Genomic DNA, 18934 nt, shown 5'->3' on the forward strand with positions numbered 1-18934 from the left:
CAGGCTCAGCGGCCATGGCTCACAGGCCCAGCCACTCCGCGGCATATGGGATCCTCCCAGACCGGGGCACGAACCCGTATCCCCTGCATCGGCAGGCGGACTCTCAACCACTGCGCCACCAGGGAGGCCCTTCCATTTGTCTTAATTCTATGCTGATTTCTCAATTGGTTCTGACTCAAGAGGGGAAGGGAGTATTATTTTTACTGATGCCCTAAAACCGCACAATACCTTCCTGGAAACTCTTTTCTAGTACGCATTAAACCAATCCAGAAACCCCGACAGCCTCACCAATGACTCCATAGAGTAGAAGAAACCAGAGAGAGCCAGCTGCCATGGCTGAGGAGGCATGTCCTGTGGGTGCAGAGCTTTTACAGGTCTGCTGCAATTTTTTAAGCTCTGGAACTGTCCGTGGAAGAAAAATGAATGGTACCCAGCTGCATGATTTCAGGCTGCATTTTTATTATAGGCTTCTAACGTAAATCACCAGAACAAAGCCAGTATGAGCTGCTTGAACGGCAGAGACAAAAACTATGTCACAGAACAGTGTTAGGTAATTTTTTAAACTACTGTATATTTATATCAACAGAAGACCTCTAAGTTTTCGTACTCCTGGGCACCTTTGGTAATGTGTTTTCAGTTTATTTTCTACACATTCCCACCTCGTTTTCTAGCATTACAGACTTGTGGGTGCAATGGTGTACTAAATTCGTTTTAAACACTTAGGAGTTCTAAGTAGAGCGCTATCTTCTCTAACAAGGGCTTGGTGTTATTGTACTCCATGTCTCATCCAAGGGCATATTCTGAGGGGAAAATAAACCTGCCTAATGGGATGTGGAAATGGGAGAAAAGCCCTAAGCCCAATACTGAAGGTTTCTTGCTCAGGAATGAATCTCTGGGGAGATGAGTGTGCTGCCTGGAGACGTTCCTTTCCCAGAAAGGAGCATGTGGCCGCGTCAGAGAATCACCTGGGGAGAAGGCCAGACAAGGTCCCTCAGGTTCCCTGAGGCTGGGGTGGATGGGAAAACAACCCCTCGGCTTCCTCGTGGGTTCCCTCCACCAAAATCTGCTGTCCCTCTTAATTCTACTGTCTTACTTTTTGTTGTCCCTTGAGAGGAACAAGATGGCATCACCATTTCCACACAAAGGTGAAGGGAATAATTCATTTAGGCTGAATTGCTTTTGGAAAGTGATAACCTTTAAAGGCAATGGGGGAGAGTGTGCATCCTTGCACAACCAGAGGGAATTTGGAAAGAGCTCAATCACTTGATCTGTGTCTGTGATAAGAGGACGGATAGGATGAGCTGGGAGGTGTACAGATCTCAGCCTCAGCTGCAATCAGAAAGGAAGGATATCTCGGTGGCAGAGGAAAGGAAGCCTGAGAGAAACACAAAGATGCCTTCCTGTCCCATTCGGAGTCTAAGTCGCTCACATTCACAGCCTGGGCTGCAGACCCAGCTACGTGGTCACACCCTCTGTTCCCTCCTGTAAAATTTCAATTGTAGTAAAGTCTCAGCCCAGACTTAGGTTAAAACAAAACAAAAAAGTCTGCCCTAAGAATTGATTGCCACAACCTGCTCTCAGGCGAACCTGGGGTTCAAATTTACTAACTCTGTGGTCTGAGAACCCCCAAGCTAAGAGATAAACATGAAAAATGGCCTGGCTTAGACCTGGGGTATCTGGCAAAAGCCCAAGTAAAAGCTCTTTGGAGAGATTCGCTCTTACCCCAGCCAGAAGATTCCTGCTAATAAAGTCCTGTCAAACATGACTTCATAATACAAAATACAAAATACAACAAGAAGATCATCTACCATTTGCCAGAATCGGCAGACACATCAAAAAGCAGAACAAGATAGCCCAAGAACTTCAGGTAATAGAATTTCTGAACACAGGCTATAAAATATTTAGATTTAAAGTTACCAAAGAAATGAAGAACTGAATACATGAAAAAGGAACAAGATATTTTCAAAAAGACAAGAGAGGTTTGAAAGAGAAAAACAGAATATCTATAAATAAAAGATACTTTCAGTGAAAAAACAAAAAACAAACAACTCAGTGGGTATGTTAAATAGTAGAGCATATATAACAAAGAGAGAATTAGTGAACTGGAAGAAAATGTAGAGAAAAGTTCCCAGAATGAAACATTGATAAAAGATTCTAAAAGAATATTTCGTTATGGCTACTATTTGCACGGTAAAATGTATAGCTGGGAGCTGCCCAGAGTCAGGGCTGCTCTCTTAGTGGGGGGTCTGGAGAAATCCAGTGTCCGGGGCACTGAACTGGTAGCTTATTCGGTCAGATCTCCTTTCACCCATTCTTCTTTGGAAGCAGCACTCTTTTCCTCTTTTCTCTCCCCCCGCCAGATTTAGATCTCTCACCTACTGGACACTAATAAACAGCACATATGATCAGCATCAATGCTGAACAGTCAGTGCCTGTGTGTGTGTACAGTACGTGGACATACATCTATTAACATTACCACATATACACCAGTTGATGGTATCCATGTTTTGTAATATACACATACCTGCAAAATAATAGCAGTTACATAAATCAGACTTCCAACAGTTATGGTAGAACAGAGATTGGAGGCTGAGCATTAAACTGAGGTCAGAAACATGAGTTCTAATCTGACTAGGACATGAAGTCACTGAGTGACGGCCGGGCAAGTCACAACAGCAGTTCTCTCATCTAAGTTAAAAGGACTAAACTGGATGACTTCCAGAATCTCCTCCGACTCTATTCTCACACTGTTTACAATGTCGAGAAGCTAACTAGCTTCACACCATTTGTGTACTTTATTTTGTAGGACAGGTCTCTACCCAGAGCCTGTTCTTACTTACATTAAGAAATGCAATCATCTGGCTTTCTGGGCTGGAGCAGACCAGAAGTAATAATTGAGAAGTGAAAAATGAGCAAGAAGTGGTTCCTAGAATCAAATATACTGACAGTAGCTTTACGAAGGAGTTGACGGGTAGATGACTGCAATCACAAAGACTGTAATATGAAACCTAAAAAGAAAGGCTATCTTTAGCCATTTCCTGTAGGATCAGATAATTTTACACACCTCAGTAGACCCTGAAGGCACCATTATATTACAACAACATATTGCTGATAACCTTGAGCAATCAAGAAAAGGTTAGCTTATGTTCAACATACCCTATTTAAAAGGAGAAAAGTCGAAAATACATTTTAGAAAGATTCCTATAAAGAAGCTAAAACATATCAAAAGGGTTTTAGATACCTGGAAAATTCTTTCAAGTGGACTCATGTATGTGCTCATAAGTATCTGCAATTATATAGAGAAATATTTATTATGGGTGTTATATATACACGTTCTGTGCAAGGTACTGTCAAGTGGCCCAAGTATGATCTATGAGCTGCTTTTTAGAACCTTATAATCAAACACAGAAATCCCCATAAACAACATACATAAAGGATGGTCAGTCAACTGCGAAATATATATTGATACGATGTAGAAGCACTAGTATTAGATTTCACTGTGGGGAATACTGCATGTGAGAATGGCAGAAGCGTGGGGGAAGGAAGAACGGTCGTGAAGAGGGAGGCTTTCAAGAACCCACCGGACGCTGGAAAAAGATCCAAGGCAGGAAGGAGTTAAATGCTTCCCCAAAGGGAGGGGAGGTCATGCTGCCTACTGGACATGAAGGTCCATGATGGTCATGCGTCAGCCGAGTCCACGGGGGATATCCAGTTAATGACGTCAGAGGACAAGTCTGGACCATCAGAGAGTTTAAGAGCTCATAGGGAGCCTCTCCACGTTTGTGTGCGTGTGAGCTCGCGGACACACCTCTTCTGTAGAAGCAAGGGTCACGGGGCAGAACAATGCAACCCCTGGAACACCCCACTCTACAGAGGGATGAGGAAGAAGTGTAACAGTGGCTCAGACAACAGCAAGATTAGCGTCTGAGAACACAATGTAATTATAAGTTCTACAGGTTACATTAAAGCAAATCACTGAAACGGAAAAACCTTTTAATAGAAAACTGTCACATTTTGTCTTCTTCGTCAAATAACTAACCATCATTTAAGTGTGAATGGACAGAGAGGCAAATGCAGATCTGACTATAAATGTATGCATTTAAACACTTTTCCCGAATTTCTATTTTGTTTAGAAGTCTTGAGTTAAAAAAGGTTTATAATTACATTTAGAATTAAGGCTCAGAAGAGCGCTTCAGCCTAATGCTCTCTAGAACTATGAAGTATTTCTAAATCTATTAGGTCCTTCAAAACAAAAGTTATTACCAATATCTGCTATGTTCAGAGAGCTAGAATATTGCAGATTTACCCAGCTTTAAATAAATCTGCTGTAAGAAATTTTAAAAATAAATTAATCTCAAAGTACTTTACATAAGCATTCACACTATCTTTTCTTAAAGGGGCAGGATCCCTTTCAGAGCGATTTGCATACACATTCAAGAAGAAATCTCCAACATAAAGCATGGTAACTGCATTGTTTGTTAGTTCCCAGAGGGCAGGCATCACTTTAGATTTATTCACATCAGATTTTCCTCTCTCTTCATTCCCCTTCTGCTTGCTAACAGTAGTAACACTCTTGTGAATAAAAGAAAAGTTTTGTAAAATGGGTAAGTAATATCTCAGTTCCACTTTTCATGCCATAGCTGCCAGGGCCAATCTAAAATATCTCTGACATGGAAAACTCCCAAGGCTTTTTCAGACAGGCTGATCCTGAGAAAAGAGGAGAACATTCTTGCATACGGATGGGGAAGAAAGCTTCTATTGCCCTTTCTCCAGTTCTAGGAGCAAAAGGCAGTCATAGTTACTAGGCAGTTCCGTGTTATGTACAGATAAACGCTTTCAAACAAGTAAAACAAGAGCAGAATTACTAGTTTCTTTAATCTTTTTTTTGAAATGAAATCGACCAGTATTGTTTATTAACATGTTAGAGGTACTAGTTTCTCATTAATGGAATGTGGCACAGCCTGATCAGCAGCAGCAGGTACCTCCTGGCCACAGACCGACGAGCCACCCACCAGCCGGCATCAGCAAAGCAACAACGTTCTCTTCGCTTTGCTTTCTCCTACACAGGGATCAACACCAGGAGGGAGCAAGCACTGAGAGTGAGAGTGAGAGTGAGAGTGAGAGAGAGAGAGAGAGAGAGAGAGAGAGAGAGAGAGAGAGAGAGGGAGAGAGTGAGTGTGTGTGTGTGTGTGTGTGTGTGTGTGTGTGTGTGGTCTGCACAGGCATAAATTTCAAACAGACTTGATGCCTTGCTGAAATCTCGCCATTACTGGAAACATTTGTAAATTATGAACAAATAGACTTGTATATCTCAAGACGTTTTATCAAACAAATACATTTCCTTTCCTATTTTTCTTCCCATTTCGCATCTCACATACAAAATATTACAAGTAGAGAGTTGGAATGACATTGATAAATAGGAAATAACTGACTCGAAGCAAATAACCTAAGATTCTGTCTATAATTCTACAGACAAATAATGATTTAATAAATTAAGGGAGATTCTGTATCAGAGTAAGGGGTCTTATTAGGTCAAAGCAAGGAGCGAAGCTGAATGCCTGCTAATAAAAACAAAGAGTGTTGTCCTTGGTTTAGCTGTAATCCTGCCTACCAGCAGGAAAATAGGCTGAGTAACCTTTTCAGTCTGAAGATTTATGGTGGGATTCCACATAATTCTAAAACTAAAGGTAAAATTAGAAGATAAAGTGCCTGTAGTCCTAAGAAACATTCAGAAGAAGGGTCACTAATCAGAATGGAGGGGGGAGGTTGTAACCACCGGTAAAGACAGCAGCCTGAGTGATACAGAGCTGGTAGTGCAGACATGCTGGGGCGGGGGGGACATGGGGGATGAGGACAAGTATTATGTCGTCACACACAGACATTTACATACACATATAAATTTATAAATACACACAGCCAAGCTCAAAAGAAAGGAAATCTCCTGGGGCCCACATCACCCAGGGGTATAACTGCAGGAGACAGAACAGCAAAGGGGTTAAGAGTATGAACCTGGAAGCCAGACTACAGGGTTTGAATCTAGCTTGTCCACTTACTTTCTAACTGGGATAATGACAGGAACTGCCTCATAAAGTTTATGAGGTTAAAATAACCACACACACATAAAGAAAGCACTCAGTAAATGTTAGTTGACTTTCCTACCATCAGCATTGTTAACCACACTGAAGAGACACCAGTTGTTGGCGACTTCAAGCACCTATGGCACAGAAGTCAAGGCTGGCATTCCACTGGGGGCAGGGAGCCGGGAGCCACAAAATCCTGGTCCAGCCAGAAAATCTTGTGCCACCAACTGAGGAGCTGATATGGAGGAGGCCACCCACCTAGAGCCCCCGGCCCTGTTCCTGGCGTGGGTGTGGGGCTTGAAGGGTGGCACCATCCAAGCGGCGTGACAGCTGGGGGCCAATAAATGAACAGAGAAGCTGTCTGCTCAGTAAAGCCCAATGGGCCCTAACACAGTCACCATGAATTCCTTCCAGAGATGCCGCCACAGTCCAGGGGCGAGTCCTTAAGTGGAGACATCCCACTGAGTACTGAGCAGGATAAACAGACACAAACCCATACCTGGACATATCCTGGCCAAAGCTATCAGAGGGGAAACACAGATTTCCTACAAAGGATACAGACTTCTCGTCGGCAGTAACAGGCGTCTGAGGACAACGGAATCGTGTCTTCCAAGTGCTGAGGGGACAGAACTGTCAGCTTGGGATTCTACGTTGTCATTCAAGAGCCAGGGAGAAACAGAAGGGACCGGAGGCCAGCAAAGCTGAGGGAGTGGATCACCCACAGACCCAGAACTCAAGACACACTAACAGAGGCAGGAAAGAGCACCCGGGAGGAGCGTGAGATGCAAGAAACAGTGTTTGCTAGAGAAGGAAAAAGCAGACGGGGGCCTCCTCAACCTTCCACAAGCCAGCCCCAAAAGTTGCCTTTAGCTGCGGGTGGAGGGGCACCCCTTCCCCGAGGTTGCAGTGGGAGAGCTGTCTTTCCCCCTGTGCTCCAGGGACAGCTCCTGATTTCTCAGGAGCCTGATTCTATCAATAATTTCCTCTCCCCTGTATGTCACTCCTTTAAACCTAACAAAATGTTAGAGGCACGTATTTAGAGACAATTTACAGCGAAAAGCGGCAGCTCCGCCACCCTCCGCCGCTAGTCCTGAAGCACCTTCATATCCCTGAGGTGTCATGTCTGGCATTTACCTTCCTATTTTTAAATACGATGCTGTGCCAGGGCACCTGTGGAAAATCCATCACTTTCTGGCCGAGGCTATTGGCCATTTGTCACGGAACAATCCTTCCTTAATCTGGGGAAAAGACAGACTTGACAAACTGTCCCAAGGACCCAATGTTCTTGTTTTTGGAAGATGGAGCCACCAGACTAGGCCCATGCCATTCCCAAGAGAGAATGTGTATCAGTTACGAGGGGAGATATTTTGCAATACTTTGATGTTTTATTCTGTCCCATAGAATGTACCCGTGCTTGTTACTTTATCACATTTCTATTCGAGAACAACATAAGCCGCCCCTAAGTGCAAGCCCATGATGACCTGAATGACACTGAAGTGGAAAAGTCAGGTTGGTAGGCAGGTAAGTCATTCCACCCATGGGGAAGCAGGGACTCCTGCCACATGCCTGAACTTGGCTGTGAAGGATCTGGAATGTGGGTGAGCCTTTCCTCCTAAGAGTAGGGTAAGGGTGGGAGTTACAGGTGGGGGAAGAGGTGGGACGCTGTCACTGTTCGAACTTTGGGAACAAAAAAGAGAAAATTTCACCAACAGAAGGCTGAGAAACCAGCAGAGGTGATATCTGACTATTACTTAATATTATCTTTATATAAAAACTTTTAAAACTTTGTTGAAAAACCTTTTGCCTAATAACTTGTCTCTTGGGAGCTCTAAATCTTTCACTCATTATCTTATTAAAAAAATAAAAAGCTAAAAGAAATAGTAACAGCCAATTAAAAAAACAAAACCAAAAGCAAAAACCAATCAATCAACTTAGGGCCTGAAAAGGAAAAAGAGGCTCCCCTTAATCTGTGGCCCAAAATATTCCAGACGCATATTCCTACATTACTTTTTTCTTACGTTATCAATTTAGGACATGACTTCTGATTATGGTAGACAAGAATTTAGTTCTTTTACTTGCCAGTATCCCAATTATATCACAGTTTTTTTTACATGAGTGGTTGGTGTTTCTATTATTATTATGTAAGTATGTCTCTCCAGTGAGCTGTAAAGTACACACTGATTACATGTCCTTTCTTGAACGTTTTGTTTCTTCCTGGAGTCGATAGGTCTTTCATTTTATCATTTGCTTTATTTTCTTACTGCCTATTCCTTATTATTCTCAAAGACTGGTTTCTCAGACTCATAGACACAGAGAACAGACTTGTGGTTGCCAAGGCGGGGCGTGGTGGGGGAGGGATGGACAGGGAGGTTGGGGTTAGCAGAGGCAAACTCATATATATAGAATGGATACACAAGGTCCTATGAGACAGGGAACTATATTCAATATCCTGCGACAAACCATAATGAAAAAGAATATGAAAAAGAATGCACATATATGTATAACTGAGTCACTTTGCTGTACAGTAGAAACACAACATTGTAAATCAACTATACTTCAATAAAATAAATAAAAAGACTCCAGTTTCTATGTAAAATCTCTTATTTACACAAGCATTAGATACCTGCTCTTCCCTCCCCACCTCCCTTTTTTTCTCGAAACCTCTCTGTTCTGGAGCCATCTCCTCCTCTCCCACTGCTACACAGCCAGCAATCTGAAGCCTCTCCATGACTTCAGCAGGTTCCCGTTTAATGGAAGGACAATTTTTTGAGAACCTGCCTGTCTGAAATATCATTATTCTACTGCTACACTTGATTTATAGTGCTGGATACAGAATTCTAGGTTAGGATGATTTTTTTTTTTTCCCTACGATTTTTAAAGGCACCATTCCATTATCTTCCAGCTTTAAGTGCTGCTTTGAGAAGTCCGATGCCTTTCTGATTCCCAGTCCTTTGCGTGTGACTTTCCTTCTCTGTAAGTTCTAGTATCTTATCTTTACCCCTGGTGTTCTAATTCTACACTTCATGATGACAGCTCTGCATGGGAGGCTATTTATTCCTTGCACTGGGTCACTGGCGGGCCCTTCTGACTTGCAGACTCATGTCCTTCAATTCTGGGAAATTAATCTGTGTCATTTGTTTGATAGTTTCCTCTTGTCTACTTCCTCTCTTCTCTCTTCTGGAACTCCTATTAACCAGAGGTTGGACATCCTGGATTGATTCTCTAATTTTCTTATTTTTTCCCCGATTGTCCGATTGCATGTGTGTTACACTTTCTGGAAGATTTTCTTGATTTTATCTTCTGACTCTTCTGGATGTTTTTTTCCATCCTAATTTTAATTTCTAAGAGCTTTTGTTCTGATTGTATATTTTTTAATTTTTAAAAAGATTTATTTATTATTTATTTATTTTATTTATTTCTGTCTGAGTCGGGTCAGGCCTTAAGTTGTGGCACATGGGATCTCTGTGTTTTTTTTTTAATTTGTGAAACAAGTTTAGCAAAAATATATTGAGAATAAAAGCCAGAAACTGGTAAAGAAAAGCCAACCGAAAAACTATACAAACTTTCCCCCCAAATGATGAGACCCTCTGGGGAGGCCCCACTTGAGCCTGTACTTTAAAGGCCGATATGGCATCAGCACTTGGTTCAAGTCCACGGAGAGAAAAACTACAGGGGAAACCGCACAACAACGCTACATTATTCACCGTTCTGGGGCTGGCTTCTCTCTAGGATGGAGAAGAAGAATTTTGAGGAAAAACTTCATATTAGTACAAAAAAAAAAAAATCATACAGGGCTTCCCTGGTGGCGTGGTGGTTGAGAGTCCGCCTGCCGATGCAGGGGACACGGGTTCGTGTCCCGGTCCGGGAAGATCCCACATGCCGCAGAGCGGCTGGGTCCGTGAGCCATGGCCACTGAGCCTGAGCGTCCGGAGCCTGTGCTCCGCAACGGGAGAGGCCACAACAGTGAGAGGCCCGCGTACCGCAAAAAAAAAAAAAAAAAAAAAAAAAAAAAAATCATATAGCTGTTTCATAAGAGCAAAATAATCAGAATCATGGTTCCCAAGGCATTCGGGGTCTGAGTCCTTGCACAGGCCCCACTCTGGTCTCCTCTCCTGAGTGATGGCAACCGGGAAGTAGGCCGGGTAACGCCGTCAAGATTAAAAGAGGTAAGAGTGATCCTCAGAAAAAATACTACTCTATACATCTCAGGTGAGATAAAAACATTTCATATGCCAATTACTTTTCAATCATAACTTTAACCTAGAAAAATAGAGTGGGAGGGCACCCTGACATTCTGAGATTCAAGTGTAGCTGTAATGATGTGTAGTCAGGCTCGTCTTTGTTGAGGCAAGTGGGATCTTTTGTTGCGGCGTGCAGGCTCTTCATTGTGGCGTGCGGGTTTTCTCTTCTCTAGTTGTGGTGCGCAGGCTCCAGGGCACATAGGCCCTGTAGTTTGTGGCATGTGGGCTCTAGTTGAGGCTCACAAGCTCAGCAGTTGAGGTATGTGCACTTAGTTGCCTCGCGGCACGTGGGATCTTAGTTCCCTGACCAGGGATCAAATCCGTGTCCCCTGCACTGCAAGGCAGAGTCTTTACCACTGGACCACCAGGGAAGTCCCTGATTGTTTATTTTTATTTATTTATTTTTTTTTTTGCGGTACGTGGGCCTCTCACTGTTGTGGCCTCTCCCACTGCGGAGCACAGGCTCTGGACGTGCAGGATCAGCAGCCATGGCTCACGGGCCTAGCTGCTCTGTGGGATGTGGGGTCTTCCTGGACCGGGGCACGAACCCACGTCCTGCATCGGCAGGCGGACTCTCAACCACTGCGCCACCAGGGAAGCCCTGATTGTTTATTTTTAAATGGTGGTATCACGTTCTTGTTTCAAGGATGCAGCTACCTTCTCTTATCTTTCTAAGGATATTTATAAAAGCTTTTAATTTTTAAAGAATTCTTTTACCCTGTGCATTATCTGGTGCCTCTTATTTTTTTGTTTTCTTTTTATTTTGGGCTCTGTCCACTACATTGGAGAATTTCTTCAAATGTCTGGTGATATTTGGCTGTCAATTTATATATATATATATATATACACACACACATATATATAAACACACACACCACATACATACACACACACACACATATATATATTTTTTAAATTTACCTCTTGAAATGATCTTTTTTTTTTTAAGAAATTTATTTACTTTTAATTTATTTATTTTTGGCTGCGTTGGGTATTCATTGCTCCATGCGGGCTTTCTCTAGTTGCAGCGAGCATGAGCTACTCTTCGTTGCAGTGTGTGGGCTTCTCATTGTGGTGGCTTCTCTTGTTGCTGAGCATGGGCTCTAAGTGCACGGGCTTCAGTATCTGTGGCTCACGGGCTCTAGAATGCAGGCTCAGTAGTTGTGGCACACAGGCTTAGTTGCTTCGCAGCATGTGGGATCGTCCTAGATCAGGGATCAAACCCGTGTCCCCTGCATTGGCAGGTGGATTCTCAACCACTGCACCACCAGGGAACTCCCAGTCTAGTTATATTTTAAAGTAAGGTACTAAAATGCTGACTAAGCATTCTATGTAAATATCCAGGGCTTGCTGATTGGCGAACTTCATTCTAGGACAATCAATGAGGTGGCCAGGTAGCTTTTTAAATTGAGATCCCCCTAAATGTCAAGTTCTGTCAGGTTCCTATGGGTTCCTGCTTGGGGGAGGTGGGAAAGAGAAGAGATGGCCACAGCAGTTCACTTGAGCTCCTCAAACGGGGCAGGGAAAGGATTGGGCAGGCCCTGGGGTTCAGGGTACAGACACTCTCTGACACCAGTACCCCTTGCTCTGCCTGGGGTCTCTAGAGGGAGTGTGTCACAAGCTGAATTTCTCCCCAAACTATAGATTCCTATGAAGGTAGGGCAGCTACCAAGGGGCAGGAGAGGACTTCAGGTCTAACTGCTCTGTATTCAGACTCTGAATTAATCCCTTTGTCTTCACCTCCCTCTGGCCCTCCACAATACCTGTTGATCTCACATCCGGACCCTTTCTGAGGTTGCATAGGGCACACCATCTCATTTCTGACTACTGTCTCTTTCTGAAGGCTTTCTGTCCTTTTCCTGGGTTACACTTAACTTCGTTCTGCCAAGTCAGGCCCTCCTCCATCTACCGTCTCTCATGCACGCTGGTCTACTCTCTCATCCTCTCATAGGTTTATAACTTTGAATTCCTTCACTGTCATTTCAGTGGGGTTTCTTTGGGGTAGGAGGAGAAGGACAGATTAACATGTATACGTTCAATTTGCCACATTAATCAAAAGCCTCTTTAACTGCCCCCTCATTGGCTCCTTCTCATCAGCATTAAAATTATTTTAAATCTTATTTTATTGCAGTAAGAACACTTAACATGAGATCTACCCTCTTAACATATTTTTAAGTGGACGATACCTTACTGTTGACTATAACTCATCAGCACTGAAACAATCTCAAGTTTCTCCAACATTAAGGAAAATGAGGCTTTTTTTTTAAAAAACTGACTCTCTTTATTTATTTTTTGGCCACGCCCTGCAGCATGCGGGATCTCAGTTCCCTCACCAGGGACTGAACCCAGGCCTTTTGCAGTGAGAGCGTGGAGTCCTAACCACTGGACTGTCAGGGAATTCTCTACTGCATTCTCTTTTCCTTCCAAGCCAAACTTCTTGAAATAGTTGCCCACACTCTCTCATCTCTTCCTCAACATCCCCGAGTTCTTCACCCTTCTGCTACCTGCCTTCTAACCCCATCGTGGAAACGCTTCTTGTAAAGGATATCCCCCTTAATAGATCCAATGACCACTGCCTAGTCCTCACCTTCCTTGAATCTCAGTAAGTTAGATACTGTGTACTCACTCCTCAAAATATGCCGTCCCTTGGAGTCTTTGACCCGGTACTCTCCTTACATCTTCTTACATCTTTGCAATGGGATGCACACTCCTTAGCAGGGCTTGTACGGTACAGACTATGCTTTCCACACTGGCCTCACCTCTTGCCACACCATATTCCAGTTCTATGCTACAACGTACAGAACTTCTTTCAGTTCCCAGAGCAAGCCAAGCCCTGTTTTTCTTCTGGTCTTTGTGCATCCTGTTCACTTTTATTTGGCCAAATTTTGCAAATTCCCTATATCTGTGTTGAACGCCCCTCCTAGAGCACACTGTATTTCCACTACCAGCATGTTCATTGAAAAGTACTGCAATTGCCCACTTAATTGTCCAAGCTCCGTGAGGACAAGACCCACAGCGATCTTTCACCTTCTTCAGACCTGTATCATTAGAACTTCTACAATGGCTAGTGCATGGGAGGCATCCAATAAATGTCAGTTGAGCGAATGAATAAAGACACAATCAAGAGAGGGGGAGAATCAAATACTTACAGAAAGACACACTTTATCATATTTTCTCTTTAATGGGCCAGCAGAGCAAATGAATCTGGTCTACAGAAAAAGACTTGACACTATAACCTAAGTTCTTTTGGTTGCCTATTTCTATCTTCTTAACAGTGTATCTAACAAATGGTCACCATTTATTGCATAAAAATAACCAAATGCATAGTCAGAATATCAGAGCATCAACACATCATCTCCACAGGCTTAGAGAAGGTCAACTGTCTAAATGTTTCAGTATATTTAAAATCTCTATCTAAGTAAATCACTGGGTTTTGAAGGGCTGTGGGAATGACAACGTTTTATTCTGGTAGTTTTGTTATAATTTAGGTCACACACCAACACAGCTCTTTTAAAGACAGAAACATTTCTGAAAAAGAGGAAGGTTAGCTCTGTTGCGAGAATAATCTATTAGGCTGCTCAAACAATGAGTGTGGTAGGCTCCAAAGAGGAAAAACAAAACCCAGCTCGAGCAAAACTGGATTTCTAGCTTTTGATTGTCATTTAGTGAATGTAAGACAAGCTCTCAATGCTCCAATGACCCAAATGACTTCACCATCATGTTGACAGGCCTATCACTGGGCAAGTATCTTCCTCTTTGGGGGCATAACAAGATGTCTTCAAAGCATGTTGACATTTAGTCATTTTGAATTGTCTCTAATATCTGACCACAGTTAGCCACAAGTAAAGAGCCTATCTATAGAAAACATGTCTATCTGCAAATAGATGTTTTCAATGTGAACTATAATAAATACCTTGCTAGATACTATATTCTCAGCTGGAGAAACCTAGAAAGAACTCAGCAGTTATGTCTAGTCTCTTGATAATGAACCAACCACCACGTGGAAAAAAAATGCTTTGAGCTCAGAAGGAAGAAAGAAGAGGTGTTGTGATGAATTGCTTTCCATTCACTTGTCTAAATAGATATTACTTTATTTCTACTATAGCTGAGTCTCTGCCCCAAAAAAGAATTTGTACATTTATAACTGGAAAACTGTCTCTTCTCAAATCAAAAGAATCTCTCCATCAGTAGATACTCTAGGGCAGAGGGAGGGAGGGAGGGAGGGACAGACACTCCTATACTTGTCTTCTCCCAGAAAGACCCAACGGCAAGTCAAAGGTGACCCTAGACATGGTTTACAGGAACAGGAGTCCTCCATGACAAAAAGCACAAGTAAGGAAAAAGTTCCAAGATGCAGACACTGCCCTAGTATAACCAAAACCTTGGGTGCAGCAGGTACTTTGGAGGCACTGCCCATGACCTTCCATGGCAGTGACTCTGGGAAAAGAAAACCTCTGCCTCTGCACACCTGGCAGTGCACAGTTCAACCAGTTTTCTCTTGTATTTAAATGTCAGAAAGTGTGGAACTCACCCAGGAAACCTCTCCCTGCCCGCATCACCACCACTTACACATTCCCTGAAAGGAGGGCAGGAAACCCCACATCCAGTTGATACTATGTGTCCCGGACAGACCATGAGCCATGTATTAGCCCAAATATTCACATTGTTCCTTCCATCCTTTCCTTCACAACGTCATCCACTTATGTGAAAATGTATGCAAAAAATCGTGCTGATGAGTTAGTACACTGGACCCAGTCATTGCCAGTTTCAGTGAGAATGAAGAGATAAATGAGTAGTTCACTCAAAGCATACTGTGGTTGACTTTTTCTCCATTACTGACCAGTTCTTAATTTTCTAAAACCACAATCATTATTGACCCTATACTGTAATATCACGTGACATATGCTGCTTCCTTTGACGAGACTCCCCCTCCTCCCCCTCCTCCATGTATCAGCCTGACTCCCGCCTGCCTTCTCAGCTAGCTCAGAAGGTTGTTGCTCTTCCAACAACCCCTCCTTAACCAACCCTACCGCTTCCCCAATTTCTCACAACAGTCCTTCTCTTACTGAATTCGTAAGTCCCTGCATGTAAGTCCCTGCATGGGGTTCCAAAACCATACTCCGCATATGACCTCCACAGGAGCAGTGACACAGTACTCTGTGCATAAGACACATCTCCCCAGCTAGTCTCTGAACTCCTCAAAGGCAAGGATTGTCGCTCATCTTTCTGTTGCAGTTCATAGCACAGACCAGACACCCTGGTACTGAGTAAACAATCTAAATTGTGTGTGAGATGAGTGAATGAATACATGAACAAATGGATGACGTTTAGACTTAGGAACAGAACTACAGAGATGAGTCTTTGGAAAACATTTAGTCCAACCCACTTCATGCAAAGCTCCCTAAACAAGTATTTCCTAAGAGTTATTTTCGATAAAACATGAACATTGTGTAATGAAAACAGCATACAATAAAAATCTTACCGGCAAAGTTCCAGGCAGAGATGCATCAAAAAAAGATACCAAAGAATTGGGAGGTGCTGCAAAGTCGACTTGAGATCCAGAGAAGAGTTTGGAGTTGGAGGCAATCTGGGCATGAATCTCCAAACCTACCACAGCTGCCCACTCACGTTCACTAAAGAGGAAGACAAAATGGTTAAGAAGTTCTTAGATCTGTCACCATGCATGAATTTCTAAGAGCTGAAACCACAAATGTTAATTTTCTATTTGTGTTTTTAACTTATTAAAATTTTATATCCTACTTTAAAAAATGTGTCATATTGTATTGGTGACTAAATAAAAGCAATGCAAAACGAACACCTACAAGGCCGGCAAAGCAAAATTCACTTACAACATGGCATAAGGAGAGTTCACTGTGCAAACAAGAAGGCAACAGAAAAGAACAACTTGGCATCTGAAAACAATTTAGAAATGGGTATCAGGTGGTGACTGTTTGGCTGACTTTAATGAAAAGCAGCATTTTCTAAATTAACTGTGCTTTGTCAATTAATCAGTCAGTAAATGAAGAAAGCTGATCTTGTGAACGTTTTTAGAATTAACATAAACATCAGGATTTTACTAGAGAAATAATGGTAAATAGTTGCACATCTCATTATTAAAAAGGAAGGGAAATTCTCAGTCATGTCTGGAATTCATTTTCTAACAATGGTTTGCAAGTAAAGTAACCAGAGTGACAAAGATATAATAGATCACCACTAAATGACACCCTTCCTGGGAATTTTGTGCAAAGGGAAACATTAAACCATTGCAAGTGGCTTTTTTTTTTTTTTTTCTGGTTCCCCAGATCACTTTAAATTCCAAAGATCTAGTGTCAGGTTCCTTTGCTTGTTTTATACTTGATTGCTACCAAACCTAAGAAGGTGCAATAATGCAACCTAAATGCTCCAATAATCTCTTATCTGGCCACTCCTACTCTACTGGGTCTGTATGAACATTCCATACAGAGGTCTCTCCAGGTTCTTATAAGTGTGCTTATTCCATGGGTTATTATTAAACCCATGTATCCTGGGCAATCTGCAGATCACCTGGTGAACACCTACTCTCTCCACAGTCTGCCTGTTCCTATCCTGCTCTTCCCCCAAGCAATTTTCTATATTATCGAAATTTTTGTTTACATGTATTTGGTTTTGTTTCAGTCATTTCAACACATGAAGTTCTACATCTGTAGTACTGATGAATTCCTTCTTTTTAAAGTTGGGAAGCACAACCTGTAACTGAGAGGAATTAAACGAAGAACTTACCAGAAGTTTGCATTCACCAAAACCTTATTCAATGTATTTTTGCAGTTTCATTAGATGAGAGAAAAAAATACTTTCCATTCACAGTGAGACAACCTAATTTATGAAAGGAACAGAAACAGTGTTTCTGGACATTTTCCCTCTGTTCCTCCAACAGAAAAGCAAAATAACGGCAACCTAACTATCTCAAAAGAAAAACTGAATATTAGACACATGCCTTATGTTTCTGTACTTAAAAATAAACTATTTAGGTCTCATATAGTGAAATATAAACAGCTGTTCAGTGGATATTAAGCAAAATAAGCAACACTTTCTACATAACCGGAGGGAAGATCTCTTGTATTGGCTGCATTCTCCTAGGTCTAGACACACATGTTCAAAATGAAACGCCTCCACAGATAGGTGGTGTTTTCTGACTAATAATTTACAACACTGCTGACTCGTAATAGCTCTAAATAAATGTTAGGTAAATAAGATTCATCTTCTACTGTCACCGACCCCGCTACTGGTGCTATTAGTTAAGGTGACTGAATCCACTCTTCTGTGCAGCTTTCGAGTCAGGAAAACACGTGCTATTTTACACTCGCGAATTACCCAAATATGCCTGTCTACCTGCAGACAGCGGTTTACGTGTGGGGGCGGGGCTGATAGAGGGCCAGTTTCGTGCTTTCATTTAGGTTTCAGCGCTGCAACTTATAGCCCAGCACCTCCCGCCCACCAAAACGTCTAGATTGAAGGCTGGGCTGTAGTGGCCATTATCTCTCCAGTCCCGCAATTCCACCTCACGCTTAAGCGGGGAGTAATGGTACGAAATAATATACCCTTTCCTCGGTTTCTGGGCCGTGATGAAGGGCTGCTGAGCGACTGAGCTCTGTCCCCTCTTCCCGCTGGACGTGGACCCAGTTGGAACCCCTCTTCCGTGGCGAGAACCGCCGCCAATCCCGGCGAAAACCCAACGCCTTCCAGGCCAGAACCAGCGTAGCATGGGCGTCGCCATTGCCTCTCCAGAGTCCTGGTCAGGTGATACAGCCGCCCTCTGCCGCAAGGCTCTCTGGGAAGCGTGGTTCTGGAAAGGGATAAACCGCTCTAGGCTCGGACCGGAAGACTACTATTCCCAGGGGGCACTGCGACTCGAAGGCTTCCGGAACCGGGCGGGGAGGGGAGAGGAGGGAATGAGACATAAGGGAGAGGGTGGGAGGGGTTCTGTGTCGGAAGGTGTGACTCCTAGCGGGGAGTTGGAGAGCTTTGTAGCTGTGAGCACGTGTGTGAGTTTGAGAGAGAGCAGGTGGTGCCAGAGATCCAAAGCGGAGAAACCTGGCCAGGATTTTATAGCCCAGTTAACCTTTCGAGCTGAAGTAAATGACCTTGACATCTCCGCGAAGGCTTCGTGAACCCCAAACCCACTCAGTAAATTTTTTCTGTTTCCTTTTCCACTTCACACACCAATTTGTGCATTAATGCAACAAATACCTATTTGCATGCCAACTATATACCAGACACAGTTCTTAGGCACTGGGGATTCAGCAATGAGCAAGGCAGTTGTGGCCGTTCTGCTCATGGAGCTTACGTTACTGGTAGACGAGACGTACCGAAAAGTTAACGAAAATGGGATGCTTTCACATAGATAATAAGGACTATATTTCAGCAGAGGTGCATGGAGACAAACATCAGGAACATTTTAACTTATTCTTTTGGATCCTGGCCAGTATTTGAAACACTTTCCTTACCTACGAGGAAGTCTTGATAGCAGCTACCATCATCCCAGTGGACTTCTTCTGTTTTCCTGCTTCAAAACTCATCCCCTCTTGAAACTCCCACTGATTTCTTGTATTTGAACACACAATTTAGAATAGCCAT

The 18934-nt window shown here is 42.9% G+C and overlaps 1 protein-coding gene across 5 annotated transcripts in view; it reads right to left on the bottom strand.

Moving 5' to 3' along the window:
- Nucleotides 1–18102, bottom strand: part of GATB (glutamyl-tRNA amidotransferase subunit B) — an 80938-nt gene extending 62836 nt beyond the window's left edge. For all 5 annotated transcript variants that reach the window (XR_014015216.1, XR_014015217.1, XR_014015218.1 and 2 more), the window contains exons 1-2: nt 17899–18102; nt 15804–15954 (exon numbers count right to left, since the gene is read on the bottom strand). Coding sequence is in view for 2 of the 5 variants with exons in the window: in XM_081226050.1 (XP_081082176.1) it covers nt 15804–15954; nt 17899–18074 (327 nt within the window). In the remaining 3 variants the exon portion in view is untranslated. The remainder of the gene's footprint in view (nt 1–15803; nt 15955–17898) is intronic.
- Nucleotides 18103–18934: the final 832 nt, after the last annotated feature.

The sequence above is a fragment of the Mesoplodon bidens genome (genome assembly GCF_964165515.1).
Source record: "Mesoplodon bidens genome assembly, chromosome: 1".
In the NCBI taxonomy this organism is placed as follows: domain Eukaryota; kingdom Metazoa; phylum Chordata; class Mammalia; order Artiodactyla; family Ziphiidae; genus Mesoplodon; species Mesoplodon bidens.